The sequence below is a fragment of the Furipterus horrens genome, unplaced genomic scaffold (genome assembly GCF_987537825.1).
Source record: "Furipterus horrens unplaced genomic scaffold, mFurHor1.1.pri manual_scaffold_8, whole genome shotgun sequence".
Lineage (NCBI taxonomy): Eukaryota > Metazoa > Chordata > Mammalia > Chiroptera > Furipteridae > Furipterus > Furipterus horrens.
The window spans coordinates 89,436,878-89,452,998 of NW_028327178.1; the positions used below are offsets into that span (position 1 = coordinate 89,436,878).

General features: G+C 47.5%; 1 protein-coding gene across 3 annotated transcripts in view; it reads left to right on the plus strand.

The window, feature by feature from the left end:
* Window positions 1-14,586, plus strand: part of CUNH20orf96 (chromosome unknown C20orf96 homolog) — a 44,087-nt gene extending 29,501 nt beyond the window's left edge. For 2 of the 3 annotated variants that reach the window (XM_090286184.1, XM_090286185.1), the window contains 8 exons: window positions 2,256-2,359; window positions 8,886-9,044; window positions 11,249-11,348; window positions 12,219-12,376; window positions 12,465-12,566; window positions 12,746-12,832; window positions 13,533-13,651; window positions 14,286-14,586. In XM_090286184.1, the coding sequence (XP_090142310.1) occupies window positions 2,256-2,359; window positions 8,886-9,044; window positions 11,249-11,348; window positions 12,219-12,376; window positions 12,465-12,566; window positions 12,746-12,832; window positions 13,533-13,651; window positions 14,286-14,346 (890 nt within the window). In that variant the 3' untranslated portion in view covers window positions 14,347-14,586. The remainder of the gene's footprint in view (window positions 1-2,255; window positions 2,360-8,885; window positions 9,045-11,248; window positions 11,349-12,218; window positions 12,377-12,464; window positions 12,567-12,745; window positions 12,833-13,532; window positions 13,652-14,285) is intronic. The other variant, XM_090286186.1, reaches the window with a different exon arrangement.
* Window positions 14,587-16,121: the final 1,535 nt, after the last annotated feature.

Genomic DNA, 16,121 nt, shown 5'->3' on the forward strand with positions numbered 1-16,121 from the left:
AGCCACTATAGGAAGAGGCAGCTGCCATCAGGACAGGCAGCTACACGACCGTTTCGTTTCTGTGATAGGTAATAATAATAAGAAGCGGAAAATACAGTACGGTGTCCTGACAGGTGGGCACCGGGCCTGCATGGGAGCTGCAGTGGGAATGGGAGCCTGCCACCCATCGGTGCTTCCCCTCACTGGCGCAGCCCACTCTGGGTGTAGACAGCCCTGCTACTAGAAGGATCTTTATTTTATTGAAACCAAAACGTCATTCCCTATAATTATGACCTTTGGCTTATGACTTGCTTTCACACATATATATTTAATCTTAAACATATATACTTAGCCAAAAATAAGCCCCTGAGAGACCTGAAAACTAGATTAGTTGACTTGCCTGATAAACACATAGAACGACTGCTATGAAGAAAGAAAAAAAATTAGAACAATCATAACAATATACTATATTAAAAGTTACGTGAACGTGGCCCCCTCTCTCAAAGTCTGTTGTACTGTGCTGACCCTTCTCGTGGTGATGTGAGATGATACAATACCTATGTGATGGGGGGCAGTGAGGTAAATGAAGTAGTTACTGTGACAGCATTAGGCTACTACTGTATGGCAGAAGGGGGGTCATTGAGCCATGATGATGTCATGCTTTCCACCCACAACTTAATGCCTTTTCCTTCTTGACTAAGCAATTACCATGCACTGTGGCTGTAACTTGTGCATTTGTGGTGTGACATCAAAAACTAGCACACATTTAGTTTTTCTTCTTCACAATTTCATGGATAGAAGATTTGTTCTTACTGTAGACCTTAGCAAGCTCGGCATGTGAGTTTTATTCTTGTTGACAACTTTCACCTTTTCACTTAAAGGATATGCTTTAGGGCTTCTCTTTGGCACATCTGAACCGCCAGTGGCACCACTCTAGTGCTTTTGGGCCATTGTTAAGTAAAGTAAGGATGCCTTGTGCACAGGCACCGTGATACCTCCACAGTGGATCTGATAACCCAGGTGGCTGCTGAGTGACTAACAGGCAGGGAACACATACAGCGTGGAGATGCTGGACAAAGGGGTGATTCACGCCCTGGGTGGGGTGGGCTGGCTGGCTGGCACGAAATTTCATCACGCTTTTCAGAATGATGGACAGTTTAAAAATTATGAGTTGTTTATTTCTGGAATTTGCCGTTGTATATTTTTGGATCGTGGTTGACTGTGAGTAACTGAAACTGCAAAAAGTGAAACTGGATAAGGGGGTGGGGTGGGGAACCACTGTACAGGTATAATTCATATGTTCACACCAAATTGTTTTGACTTACTTTGTCACTTCAGATTTTTCCAGTGCTAAGGGTGTTGGTTCATTAAGGAAATAATGTTTTTCTGACATGGACTGGTGGCACCTGAGGCAGGGACTCTGGGGGCGGGGGCTGAGAGTGCAGCTGTGCTCTTTGTGATGATTTTGGTGACTTGCCTCATGCCAATGCAGGACACACTGAGAGGAAGCAGGGATTCTAAGAACATGCCCTTTAAATGCCTTATTCTGATCTGAATTATTTTCCTATACTCCTTTTCTGGCAGTACCACAGCTTTTATATGTATTTCAGAGAGAGCCAGTGGAGTTTTGCATCAGCCTTCGAGTGATGGGGTGGTCCTGACCCCAGTTCTCAGGTCATTAGTAATAACAGTGACAACTAATAATGTGTATTCAGCACTCAATATATGTTAGCTGCTATTCCAAACACTTTAGAATATAGTCACTTCTTATTTAATTTTCATGATAACCCTATCAGCTAGGCATGATGCTAATTTCTATTTTACAGATGGGGTGACTGAGAGACAGAGAGATCATGAGACCTATGCAAGGTCCCACAGCTGATAGAAAGCAATAGATTCAAACCCAGGCTGTCTGGCTCATTAGTTCTTGCTCTCAATCCCCACCCTGTTTGACCTTGCTACTGGCCAGGCTGGTGGGAGAGATCAGGGGCACCTTGCCATTTCCTGTTCTCCTCCCCCTCTCTGTCCCTACTGCAGTCACTGGGTATGTGGAAGTTCCCTGGGCTCCTCCATCCCTTATGTCAAGGCCCAGGATGGGGGCTGGGAGCTTACTGATAGACTTGAATTTCATCCTTTGTCTCACTGTCACACATTATAAAGTTGTGAGTGGGCAGGGCTGGAGCCTGGGCCATCTCTCATGGATAGTGCAGTCCTCAGGACCCGATCCCAGGCCTGCCTGAACCACCTCACTGTCTCTGCCCTGTCCCATGCCCTAGGGTATTCCAAGTCCACTATGTCAATGACAGGCCAGCTGAGGAATCCACAGGAACCGCGCAGAGGGAGGTTGGACTCTGGAAAGGCCAAATTCCGGCTGGCGAAGGTATTCAGAGCATCCTCCCCTGGGCACTGGGGACCAGGGCAGGGGTATGGGGATGGTGGTAGCAAGCATGCACAGAGCACTCTGTGAGTCTGACTTGACTCATTTCCTCCTCACAGCAACCCTGGGGGCACACTTATTGTCCCTATTCTACAGATGAGGAAACTGAGGTGCAGGGAGATAATGACTTGCATGAGGTCACACAGCTAGAAAATGGCAGTACCAGGGGTCAAAGCCAGTAAAGCAAAGTGCTGTTCTGTTGAAGACTCAAGAAAACAACCAGAATCCCTTTTCATTTCTCTCCATTAGGAATGCAGTCTGTAGCTTGTTCATTTTCAGTAAATTCCTTTCAAGGAATACAGTGCATCTTGAAACAAGGCTTAAAAGTGTACTGTTAAATTTTTTACTTCAACTGATACAATTTTGGGTAATTATTTTTTCTCAACATCCATTGTTTTTTATGGCTTCTGAACAATGTTTCAAAGTATTTGAAATAACTAAAAGAAGGAGGGGAATTCCATGTTGATAGCAAAAAGTAAAATACTAAATACTATAAATACTACAAAATACTGTGGAAGAATTCTTCTCCAAGAAAGTGTTCAATAGCTCAATGAGCAATGATTACTATATAAAGAAATAGGGAAAAATGTATTTGCTTTGAAACCTTTTTTCCCTTTAACCTTCAATTTTGCAGAGTGATTTAGAGGCAGCCCAGCATTCTTAAAGGAGGAACTCATATTTCTGATGTTATCTTTATCCTGACTTTAGAAGGGTTTGTGTGCTTTTGTCTGATAAAAAACGTGAACTTAGACAACTTGGCTCTAAAACCTGAGCTCCTACCCGTTTCTAATACTGTCTCTTGTAATCATTCATTTGTTTACTTAGTCAGCAAGTGTTTACTGAACACTTACTATGTGCCAGGCCCTGTGCTAAGTGTGGGGATTCACCAGTCGTGTGGCCTCTGACATTCGGTAGCTCACATTCTACTGGGGGAGACAGACAATAAACAGGACAAGTGTATAATATGTGTGGTGATGCTAACAGCTTATGAAGAGGCAGAGGATAAGGTTAGGGGGCTTAAGAGGCACAGAGGAGAGAGCAGCTGGGACTGCTTGAGACAGGGTGGTCCGGGAAGGCTGCTAAGGTGGTAACATCTGAGGGAGGAATGCTCCAGGCAGAGGCCCTGATGTTGCCGTGAGCTTGGTTTGTCTGGAGCGATTAATGCGGAGGAAAGGTGTTGGGATGTGAGAATAAGCGGGGTAGCTTTTATACGGGCCCGTAGTCCATGATTACACTTGGTGTTTTTACGCTGAGTGAGACAGGAAGACCCTGGAGGGTTCCACGTAGAGCAGGGACACTATCTGACTTATATTTTCACAGGAGTCCTTGGGGTGCTGCTGCTGTGTGGAGAATGGACTTGTGGAGACAAGGGGGAAACAGAGAAAGGCAGTAGAAACTACCCTCTTGGTTCTTGGAGATGGAGTAGGATCCTTACTCCGCCTCTCAGCCTCAGGACAGTTATTTGTTCAACCTACTACTCTCAAGAGAGGGCTTACTATGTGCCAGGCACCCCGCTGGATGTTGGGGACATAGCCATGAACATGGCACTCAGAATTTGTGCTAGTCTGAAGCTTACACTTTAGTGGGAGAGACATAAATAAATTTAAAAAACCAAGAGAATAGGAACTCATCAGCTTCTTCAGCCCATACTTACGATGCTCTGGGCACTGTCCTATGTGCTGGAGATAGAGTTGTGACAAAACAAACAATGCCCCTGCCCTCTTGGCTGTGACATTCTAGTGGGGGACACAGACAGGAAACAAGATAATAAGAAAAATATCTATTATGTTGGGTGGTGATAAGTCCTAGGAGAAAAATAAATTGGGGAAGGGGGAGACATAATTACAAACTATAGTTAGTAATTACAAATTGGGGGGGGTCAGGAAGGAAGCAAAGAAGGGTTTCTACATTAGATCTGGTGGTCAGAGAAGACCCATTTCTAGAGCAGAGGTCATTAACCCTATAGTTTATCTGAATCACTGGGTGTGGGATGTGTTAAAAGTACAGATCCTGAGAAACAAGATGGCGGAGGAGTAAGTGGAAGCTACACTAACCTCCTCCCAGAACTAGTGTGGATTTACAACTTAATTTTGGAGAAATCATCTGGACTAACCAACCGAACACTAGCTGGAGAGAAGTCTTATAACCATGGAGAGACAGGAAAGGCCGCTACATCACAACGTGACCGGTAGGGAGTGCGGAGACGCGGAAGGGCTGGCTGGGCTCACACGGGTGGCAGCTGAAGGGACTGAGAAACAGCTCAGCGGCCGGGGGTTCCCCCTGAGAAGGGCAGGGTCTAAACCCCCAGCTGGGCTTCCCAGCCTACAGCAACAGAGTGGAAAGTAAAATAGTATCCAGCTGAGAAAAGCGAAAAGCCACAGGGTTTCTTGCTAGCCAGAGAGAAACAGCTGGAGGAAAAGAGCTCTTAACAGATCACATACGAAAATATTTTCGCCCCCACTTACCCTGGACTCGAGCAGAGAGAGGGCAGAGAGGACTGGAGACGCTTGGGGAGAGTTTGGTGTGGTGGCTTTTAGGGGAGAACTGGGGGGGCGGCCGACCGGATCCCAGTGCTGGCTCATGCCCAGTGCTGCAGGCAGACCATTCCCCCCCCTCCAAGTGGCGTCAGCCTGAGGGGAAGCAAAAGCCCTGCCTACAGGAATTAAGCTGCCACACCCACGGTCCTTAAGCCTGACGGCTAATCACAGATTGAATAGATTAACAACTAAAGGAGACAGACAACGGCAGTAGATCCCTAGAAATCTGCAACAGGCTGCCTAGGGTCAGACTGGTACATGATCTGACGCCACCAGGGGCAGATCCAGGAAGTGCAGATCATTCTAAGAAGCACCAACAAACAATAGGAGTCACAAAAATGGGGAGACAGAGAAACAACCCCCCATCGAAAGGAAAGGTAGAATCCCCAGAAAGAGTGCTAAATGAAATAGAGGGGAGCAAACGATCAGATATGGAATTCAAAACATGGATTATGGAGAAGCTCAATGAGCTCAGCGGAAACTACAAGGAACTCCAGAAAAACTACAAGGAACTTACTGAGAATTACACCAGCATGAAAGAGGACATGGAAGCTATCAATAAGAGCCAGGAGGAAATGAAGAATACGATCTCTGAATTGAAGAACACAGTAGAAGGAATTAAAAGCAGGCTAGAGGAAGCAGAATATCAGATCAGCGAGCTGGAGGACAACGTAGACAAAAACTCACAGACAGTGCAACAAAATGAAAAAAGACTGAACAAGACTGAAGAGGTTCTAAGACAGCTGCAGGACAACATGAAACGTAATAATATCCGTATCATAGGAATTCCAGAAGGAGAAGAAGAGCAAGGGATAGAAAACCTCTTTGAAAAACTAATGACAGAAAACTTCCCTAACATGAGGAGAGAAAGAGTCACGCAAGTCCAGGAAGCACAGAGGGTCCCAATGAAGATGAACCCCAACAGGCCCACTTGAAGACACATAATAATTAAAATGGCAACATTCAAAGACAAAGAGAGAATCCTAAAAGCAGCAAGAGAGAAAGAACTAATAACACACAAGGGAGCTCCAATAAGGCTATCAGATTTCTCAGCAGAAACACTACAAGCCAGAAGGGAATGGCAAAAAATATTCCAAGCAATGAAAAACAAAGGCCTACAACCAAGAATACTCTACCCAGCAAGGCTCTCATTCAAAATGGAAGGTGAAATAAGGAGTTTCTAAGACAAAAGAAGGCTAAAAGAATACATCTCCACCAAACCAGCATTGCAAGAGATGCTAACGGGTCTGCTTTAAGAAGATGAAGAAACAGAGAGGAACACGAGTACAAAGGGGGGAAATGACAATGAATAAGTACCAAAAGAAAGAAGGAACTTCTACCATTTGCAACAACATGGTTGGAACTAGAGAGAATTATGCTTAGCGAAATAAGCCAGGCAACGAAAGAAAAATACCTTATGCTGTCACCTATTACGGGAAACTAATGAACAACACAAACAAATGAGCAAAATTGAACCAGAGGGCATAAGCCTACGATCTCATTGCCTGAGTGATTGTCTGTACATATAGGCCTCACTTAATCCTGTCTGCAGTGCTGCCTCCTGAGACTCAATGGTTTGACTGAACTAAGTGGCTGGGTTGGTGAAGAATGGGGTGATCTGTGGGCTTCACTTTAAAACTGGTTTCTCTTTTTTGTCCTAAAGGCTTGGACAGAAAGAGCCCAGAGGCCTGAGCGGGGGGAAACCTAAAATATTTCCCTCAGTCAAAACTAAGTATAATGGGCAAAAGGGTTTTTGACAGGTGAGATGTACCTGGCACACCTTCCTCCAAAGAAGCCCTTCTTTTCCCTAATGTGGGACATTGAAAAATTAATACCTGTCTTTTATCATCTAGTGGTTACGAATTGAATGATGCCTTTTAACCCTGTTGCCAAATCTGTTGCCTCCAGAATACAGCAAGGATGCCAGCCTGGTAAATCAAGCACGCCGTTGTCCGGGGACAGCCAACTGACCTGGAGTCTGCACGATCCTTCCCCATGTGGGAAGGCCACCCTCCCCTCCACACCCCCACTCTTATTAGGGATTTCTGGACCCAAGGGCACGTAGGACGATGACCATGTCCAGCTTGAAGCAGCTAGAGGAGCTTGAGACCTTCGCCCATTGTCCTTTATAAGATTATAAAGGGTCTTAAGTCCGAGAGGGAGGGATTGTTATTTTTTATTGTTAAAATAATTAATTAATCATTTATTTAAAAAAAAAAGAATATATGAAAGGGTGAGGCAGGAGAGCTTGTATGTACGACCCATGGGCATGGACTAGCGGGGGGATTGTTGGGGGGGTGCTGGGCAGAGAGGAGCAAAGGGGAAAAAATTGGAACTATTGTAACAATATAATCAATAAAATATACTTAAAAAAAAAAAAGTACAGATCCCTGGTGGTAACCCCAGCAATGCTGGCTCAGTGGGCCTGAGATGAGCATTTTCCACAAAATACCTCTAGTTCCTGTGGGCCATATTTGGAGATATTTTGGTGTGGAGATGTGGAAGCAAGATAAGTGGAGTGACCTCAGGTAACTTGCTGAATCCCTCTGACCCTCAGTTTCTGCTTCTATAAGGTGGGGCTAATAATAGTGCCAAGTGACGCAGTGTGTGTAACGTGCTCAAGACAGCTTCAGGCACATAATAAGTACTCCATAGGTTTGCCCTATTACTCTTATTATATGAGAAATATGGGAGCTGAGGGATAGTTAGGTGGGAGGGTTCTAGCAAAGGACAGAGAAATAAGGACAAAGAGAAGGAATAAAGAAGAGAGCACACAGGCATGGCAGAGGTGGAGAGTTGGAGCTGGTGAGAGCAGTATCAGCTCCTGTTCACTGGTGCACACCGAGTGTGCGAGGCATTGCCACTAAGTGGCTTGATTTTGACTATGATCGCAATAATTTTTTTTTTTTTAACAGCAGCTCTCTGAAGTGAATATTAGTTATCCGTGTTTGAAATGAGTACAGTGGGGCTCTGAGAGCTTAACTTGCCCAGTTTCCTTTAGGTGACAAGTGACAGAGCTGAGATTTGAAACATAGCATGTCTTGGCCTGACATCCAAGTCTTAATCACTTTGAGGTTCAGCCATGCCTTGCAGCTTTAAGCCCACTCAGCTCCTTGTCTTAGTGTAGGGAAAAGACAGACACACTGGGAGTAAGAAGTCTGCCTTTCCAGTTCCTGTGCCCCTGCTTCCTGGCTGTGTGACTTGGGGCAAGTCACTTAACCTGTCTGAACTTAGATCTATCAGTACAACTGAGTTAGTAAACAGGGTTGTTAGAGGATGAACTGATACCGTGTTCCATGTGCTGAATGAGGCACGGTGTGAAGACACACAGTAGGTCCTCAACAGTTGTTGTTGGTGTTACTGCAGATTTTGTGTACCTGCTGGATGTGACTTATGCCCCTAGACCCTCACTATTTCCACAGGGGCGTTATATAAAAGGGATGAGTGCTCAGTTCAGCTGCCTGATGAGAAATGTTTGGGATTATCATTCAGTCTGCCTCCCTGCTTCTCCTCCAGACATGGCCATCACCTCTGCCACCTTTTTTACCTATCTGGGGCGTTTTCTATTATTATGAATTTTACTACTATATTTCACCGATTCTATAGGGAGCCATTAATAATAAAGCGTACCTTTATTTTATTTACCCACTGATAAAATATGTCGATTAGATTGTGACACGCACCAACTGTAAGCTGCATCCCCACATCAGAGGTGTAAAATTATAGGAAAATGGGCATTTCAGAATGGATGAAATAGTTGGAGGTGCTCTGATCCGGAGACAATGGGGAGCCGCCTCCCAGCACGGGTCGCAGTTACCAGTCGAGGCCACTAGGAGGCGTGTGTGCGACGGGAGGGAAGTGGTCCTCAGGCTCCGGGAAGCTCCGGCCGCCTGGCGCAATACCGCCTCCCATCCTCTTCCCTCCCCTCACAGATGCTGCTGAGGACCCAGCAGACCTCACTCCAGGAGCTCCGCGACCAGGAGGCCTTCCTCACCAAGTTCAATCAGGAGCTGATCAAGACCATCCAGGACATGGAGGACAGCTCAGCCCTAAAAATGCGCGGGATGCTGCAGAAGCAGGACATCTTTGGGGTGAGGCCTCATGCGTGGCCCTGCAGCCCCTTCCCCTGCCCTCTGCGCCTCGGACCTGCCCACCGTGCCTCACTCCTGAGCGCTCTGGCGCCCTCTCCTGGCGTCTCCCGGCCGGTTGCACAGCTACCAGGACTTTGAAATCAGACCGGGATTGGCGGGGCTCATCCTAACGTCAGTACCTATTAGCTTAGAGGCTTTGAGTTAACCTCGGAGCTCTGTGAAATAGGGCTCAATAGTACCCATTTTAAAGGGGTGGGTTTGTACTTGGTACTCAGTAGGTATACAAGAGAAAGTAGCTGCCATCACCACCAGAAGCAGCAAATACTTATACAGTATAATACTAAGTGCTTTGTATATATACTCAAGTATCCTCACAACAGGTGATGGGGTGGGCATTATTATTGTCTCTATTTTACATATGAAGAAATGGAAACACAGGCTAGGTGACTTGCTCACGGTTACTTTCAAGGTCACCCAGCTAGCAAGGGTTGGAGTTGGGATTTGAGCCCATGCAGTCTGGCACCAGGATCTGTGTTCCTTGTACCAGCTGTGATTACCCCCCTCATCCAGTGGTGGCACTTCCGATCCCTGCAGAGAGCCCGGGGAATGTCCTCAGCCTCCCCTAGGAGAGGCTAGGTGAAGCTGTGGTGAGAGACTGAAGGTTCACAGGGGACCCAGGGTCTTGGCCTGAGGAAGAGTCAGAGAAAGTGGTTTAATAGAGAAGTGATTCCCCTCTCTGACTGCAGTTTGCCCAGGAAGAAGAGAGACTGAGCTCACTGGAGCCTGTGAGATGAAGAGAAAATTAAGTTTTAGGAAGTTGGTTGGTCTTCTTGGGCTGCCATAACAAAATACCACAGAAATATTGGCTTAAACTACCTCAATTTATTTCTCATAGTTCTAGAGGCTGGAAGTCTAAGGTCAAGATGCCAGCAGGGGTGATGTCTGGTGAGGTCTCTCCTGGAGTGTAGACACTATCTTCTTGCTGTGTCCTCACACGGCCTTTTCTCTGTGCTCACATGGAGGGGGAGATCTCTGGCTTCTCTTCCTCTTCTTATAAGGACACCAGTCCTATTAGATTAGGGCCCTACCCTTTTGACTCATTTATCCTTAATTACCTTCCTAAAGGCCTTATCTCCAAATACAGTCACATTTGGGGTTAGGGCTTCAATAGATGAATTTGGGGTGGGGTGGGGGAACATACAGTTATTCAACCCAAGGAAAGTTAGAATGTTCTCCATACCTAGACAAAGTCATTATCTGATTTTCTGTCATTGATCCATTCATTTTTTAATCCTGAGTATTTCCTGTAGGTCTCTGGGGAACACTGATCAGTGGAACACCTTGTCCACATCTAGCTCTCATTCTAGGGGGTCACAGGCAGTTAGAAAGACATTTGGGTGTACTCTGTTAGGGATGAACTTGGAGCTTAGCCGGGCTCTCTAACCCAGATATGGGAGGATCAGGAAGGCTTCCTGGAGAAAGTGATGCTTGGGTTGAAACATGCAGCCATAGGTACTAACTGGTAGAGAGCAGGTGAGTGTCCCAGGCAGTGGAAATGGGTACTAAGGGCCTGGGGTGAGAAGGAGCATAGCCGGGGAGCCACCTGCTGCTTAGTGTGGCTAGACAATAGGTATGAGGAAGGGACCAGAGAGAGAGAAGATTGACTCAGGTCACATGGAGGAGGGCCTTGTTTATAGGGCAGAGGGGAGTCATTGGAGTGTTTCAAATAGGAGAGGGACAAGGTTGCTGTTTTTTAAAGCAACATAATCTGACTGCTGTGGGGAGAATTAGTCAAAGGAGAGGACCACTGAGGGGTAGCTATTGTCATATTTCAGACAGGAGATGAAGAAAGCTTGAGTAAGAGAGTGGCAGTGGGGAGAGAAGAAAGGCATGGCTCTGAGAGCAGTTGGGGGTATAAAATCCATACCACGTGGTAACGTTCTGGGTGACAGAGGAGAGTAGACACTGTTGCCTGGGTTTGGGCCTGTGTGCCTGGGTGTGTGGTGGGGTCACTGGCTGGAGTGGGTGGTAGTAAAGGGGAACTTAGGGAGGGGGGTAGGAGAGTAGGTGACTGCTTTCTGACCTCTGGAAAGGTTCCTGGGCCTGGGAGTGGGTTTGGGTTTGGGGACTTCTCTAGGGCAGTGCTGAGTCCTTCAAGCGGCCATGTGCTCGGTGGGGCTAGCTGACACTTACCACTCCCACAGACCATCGTCCACATCTTGGGGTACTCCAACAAGAAGAAGCTGCAGCAGATGATGCGTGAGCTGCAGGAGTGGAAGGAGAAGGAGGAATCCAAGATGAGCTGTAAGCATCCATGTGAAAAGCTTCTTGACCTTTACCTGGCCCTCTGATGGTCATCTGCAGGTCATTCACCTTCTACCTACTGTCCTGGAACCATCAGACCTATCAGCTCCCTTCTTAGGCAAAAAGATCCAGAGCTAATGGCTTGCTTATGGAGCATTTAGCATTTCCAGGCCCCATGTGTCTTCATTTTTATGGGCACACGCTCAGTCATTACAACTACCTGTGAGGCAGGGAATATTCTTCCATTTTACAGATGAGGAAACTGAGACTAAGAGAAGTGAAGTAGCTTGCCAAAGGTTGTACAGCTAGGAGCCAGAGTTCAGTCTAAGCCTGTCTCTGCTTCCTGCCAAGGTCGTTCTGTGGGTCAGTGCCTGGGCCAGGTCTCTAGGCATTTATCTAGCTGAGCCTGTGGCTTCTTTACCCTGAGCAGAGGGACAGTGTGTCAGACAGCTCCAGATACTGGGGATTCACTCTGAGGAAGATGGCAGGATAGACTTTGTCTTAATCCTGCTGTGGTTGTGTCTTGGGAGCCAGTGTCATCCCTTGTTGTGTTGAGGGGTGGGTGTATGAGGAGACTGAAGTCCAGGGAGGGATGGTCTTGGTGAGGGTCACAGAGCAAGTCAGTGGTAGAGCTGGGACTGTCTCAGGATCTTGCAACCAGCTTAGTTTCTCTTTCCTACCCTGTATTGATTCTTCTGCGAGAGTAAAAGACTCTCTCGGGCCTTAACTTTTGACCACCTCCCAGCCTTGTGTGAACTTGCTTCAGCCCAGAACCCAATTTGTTGGCCAGGGAGAGCTTTGCCTCCTGGATCTCCTGGGACGGGGTCCTTGAGGGAGGATCCTGCCTCCTGTTCCTCCTGATTTCTCCAGCCCTGAAGCAGCAGGTGGAGCAGCTAAATGCCAAGATCAAGAAGACTCAGGAGAAAGTGAACTTCCTGAGCACTTACATGGACCATGAGTATCCTGTCAAGTCTGTCCGTATTGCCAACCTTGTGTGCCAGTTGCAGCAGGTGAAGGCCAACCAGCAGGTAGGTGAGCCTCTGGCTTTGCCCTGTCGTACCGGTGGTGGTGGTGGGGGGCAGGGCTTGTGGCCATCTTGCTCCTGATGGCCCCCAGGATGAGGTGGATGACTTCAATGAGATGCGCAAAATGGCCCTGGAGTCTCTGTCTAATCAGATTCAAATGAAGAGAAAAAAGCTTCTGAGCTCTCTGGTGGTGGTGAGTAGCCAGCTGCCGTGGTGAGTAGCCAGCTGCCGTGGTGGGTATCCAGGTCCTCCATCCGGTCCCGCTTTCTTCCCCATCCTCTGCCTCTAGGCCCCCTGCACCTCCAACAGCCTCTATCATGCACTGCTGCCCAGGGAGAGGCACGGGGGAGCCAGACACTCCTTCATTTACAGAAAACCCAGCAACCCCATCAGAAGGTTCTTCTGCAGAAGACATGGGAAAACTGTAACACGGTGAAACACACGGACAAATTCAGAGAAGTGAGTGGGCAAGGACATTATGGTCCCTCTGTGAGGGAGCAGAGGGTGGGCTGTCCTTAGGGCCTGTGGGTGTCAAGCTTGTCCTGATCTGGTGCCCTCAGGAGGTCTTGGGAGCCTGGTGTTGGCCTTTCTCCTTGCTGGTGCCATGACTGTCACCTGTCATTCATCTGAGAAGCGGATTTGTGGTGGCCTGGGCCTTTCCTTATAAACTGTCATCACTGGGCATGACCCATTAGTGATACCACCAAGCATCGCCCACTCAACCATCACTTTACTGTCACTAGCCACCCCCTAGCTTCACCCCTTAGTTCTTGTCTTGAGTGTCACTCATTACCTTTGTTAATGAACTTCACCATCATCACCTCTTAATTTTCATTATCTTGCACCATCATCAGTTACCTGGATGAGTGGCCTTCACCATCTCCGCCAGCCCTCATTAATCTTCATTATCAAGCACTTCCCCCCTGCTTTGCAATGTCTCCACCATCCCTTCACTTTTCTTAGGACCATCGAACATTGTCACTAACTTGTGAGCCAGCCCTGCCCTGCCAGAGAGGCCCCTCTCTGGAGTCCCAGGAATCCCGGGGACAAAGCCCAGGCCATTTCTCTAAGTGTCTTTACTCCTTGTTTATTTTTGCCCTTTCCTCCCTTTGGTTGGGGGCATTTGGCTTCTCAGTTTCCCCTGCTGTTCCTCTCTCAGTTTGCCAACCAGTTTGAGCAGGAAATACCCAAGTTAAGGGCCGAGGTGGAAGAGCTCCAAGGCCAGATCCAGGAACCCCGAGAGATTGTGTTTGCAGATGTTCTGCTTCGGAGACCCAAGTACGTGATCATTTTGCAGCTGTCTCAGCCTAGCGGGGACCCATTCCTCTTGCTACTTGTATGGAAAGAATAATGCCTGTCACTTATTGAGCACTTAAAATAGGCCAGCATGATCTCATTTAATCCTCCTACCCGTGACTGAGGTTGGATTATTACCCCCCTTTGGCAGATGAGGAAACTGAGGCCCACCTGGGATCTGTCACATAGTGAGTTGCATAGGTGCCAACTGGAGGAGTGAGGTTCTGAGAGGGAAAATAAGATGCTCATGGTGACACGGAGCCAGGTTTCCAAACGAGTCATCCGACTCCAGAGTGTTTGACCTATGGGGCCCCAGCTTTTTAGAACTGAGTTCCTGCTCTCTCTTGACCTTAGGCCTCAGTAGGGGAACATCAGTCCTGCGAAACCCATTTCTTTTTCATTTTTGAGTGTGCAGGGGTGCGTGCATGCGTGCGTATGTGTGGGCGCGCCCTTACACAGCTGGGTTGTGAGGTTGCCGATGTGTTTTCAGATGGGGCTCCCCAAATAAGTACCTGTCTTCTAAAGAACAGGGCTACCCTGAGGATGTGCTCCCCCACCCTGCAACTCTGGCACCCCTACTTGGCCTCTCACACCCCTCTTTGCTTTTTCCTACCAGGTGCACCCCAGACATGGATGTCACACTCAACATCCCTGTGGAAGAGCTGCTACCCTTCTAGATGGCGGGGCCATGGCCGCCCTTCCTTCTCTGCTCCCTTCCATATACATGGAGCCTTGAGTCTTCTCCTTCAAAGACCACATCCCCATTTAGATCCTCCTCATCTGCCTCCCCCAACCCCTTCACTCCCTCCCTCCCTTCTGCCCTCCTCCTCCTTTTGGTTTGGTGCTACTGCTTGGGCCAACTGGGAACTTCCAGTCAAGTCTGCCATTTCTTTTACCAATAAAGCTGGTTTGCATTTGCTCTTTGCCAGTGCCTGGGGGTTCCCTTGTAAGAAGGTGTGGTAGCAATGGCCTTTGAATTAACATAAGAGCAGCTGTGCTGACTGCACCCGGGGCTCAGAACTTCTCAAGAAATGCCACACTGACCCCCTGCCTGAATCTCCATCGTTCTGTGACTCCGGCCATCCCATCCCTGGTGCAATGGAAGCCCAGGTTACCTCCCAGTTTGTGCCCAGACCTGTTAAGACCGGGGCCAGTGTAGAGGGGAGACTCCTTGAGTTTGATGCACTTGGGAACTTGCTTGGCCTTCGTTGCAGATGTCCGTCTCTCTTCTAGTCTAGCTGTCTGTCCACTGCCTCACTGCGGCTATGTATGGACATCACACAACCTGATACTCAGTGAGGCAGTTCCCCACTACATGCTCTTCTGTGGTGGACCTGGAGATGTGCCATCCAGATCCCCCTTCAAGCAAGGACATGCTGCTCCAGTTACTGGTGGTGCTGTGGCGGGTGGCCTTCAGCTGTCAGGCCCTTTAGGGTTTGCCTTGGCTGCAGAAAGCTACCATTTTACTTTCCCACGAGGGTTCCAATTTCTCCATATCCTTATTCACACTGTTCACTTTTTTAAAATAACAATCCTAATAGGTATGAAGTATCTCATTGTAGTTTTGATTTGCATTTCCCTAATGACTAAAGATGTTGAACATCTTGTCATGGGCTTATTTCAAAGAGCCTTTTGTGTGACTGAGTACTTAGAACTTTTGATCTGAGATATTTATTTGTGAAAGTTTATACAGCCACACTCAGCATTCTCTCCAGTATGTTTTCCTAACAGTGAATCTCTTAATGTTAGCCCCCAAAGTGGAGAATTTAATAAAGGCTGTGAGCTAGCATAACGCATGCACTTTAATTAGACGACCAGGCATTATTTCTAAACTTTAGTAGGGGATGTTTGAAAAGTCCATTCTGGCACTCATAGCTAATCCAGTAAATGTACATTTCTTGTTCTAAGGCCCATCTCTGTGTATCTTGTGAAGTTCCCTGATCTAAATCTAGTTTAGCACACCAGTAGGAATTAGGAGGGTTTTGGTTAGGCTCTGGGCACTGAGTCACGGTCCAGTAGATGCCTGCGTTAAGCCATTGTGTCGACTTGGCGTGAGCATGCCGAGTATAACCAGAAGATGGCGGTAAAGGGCAAATAAAATTAACCTGTGAATGACTTTAAAAAGTCCGGCTCCTGGGGAATGGAATGGATCCCCAGTTTGCAAATCCCCAGTGGCGTGTCTAATCGTAGAATTCACAGTTGGTGATTATTTTGGCTATCGGTGTGCAAGTGAGAGGTCTTTGTTTTGCACGCATTGCTATTCCTTGCTCCCTGTCCACCTGAACCGGCCTCCAGCCTCATCTCACTGTTCTTCTGTCCCCATTTCTTAGACCCATTAGCTTCCTTACTCCCGCCACACAAGCTTCTTCCTGCTCAGTCTTTGCAGTGGCTGGTCCACTGATCTGAATACTTCTCTCTAGGTCTTCATGCAGTTGAGTCGCCTCCATACCCT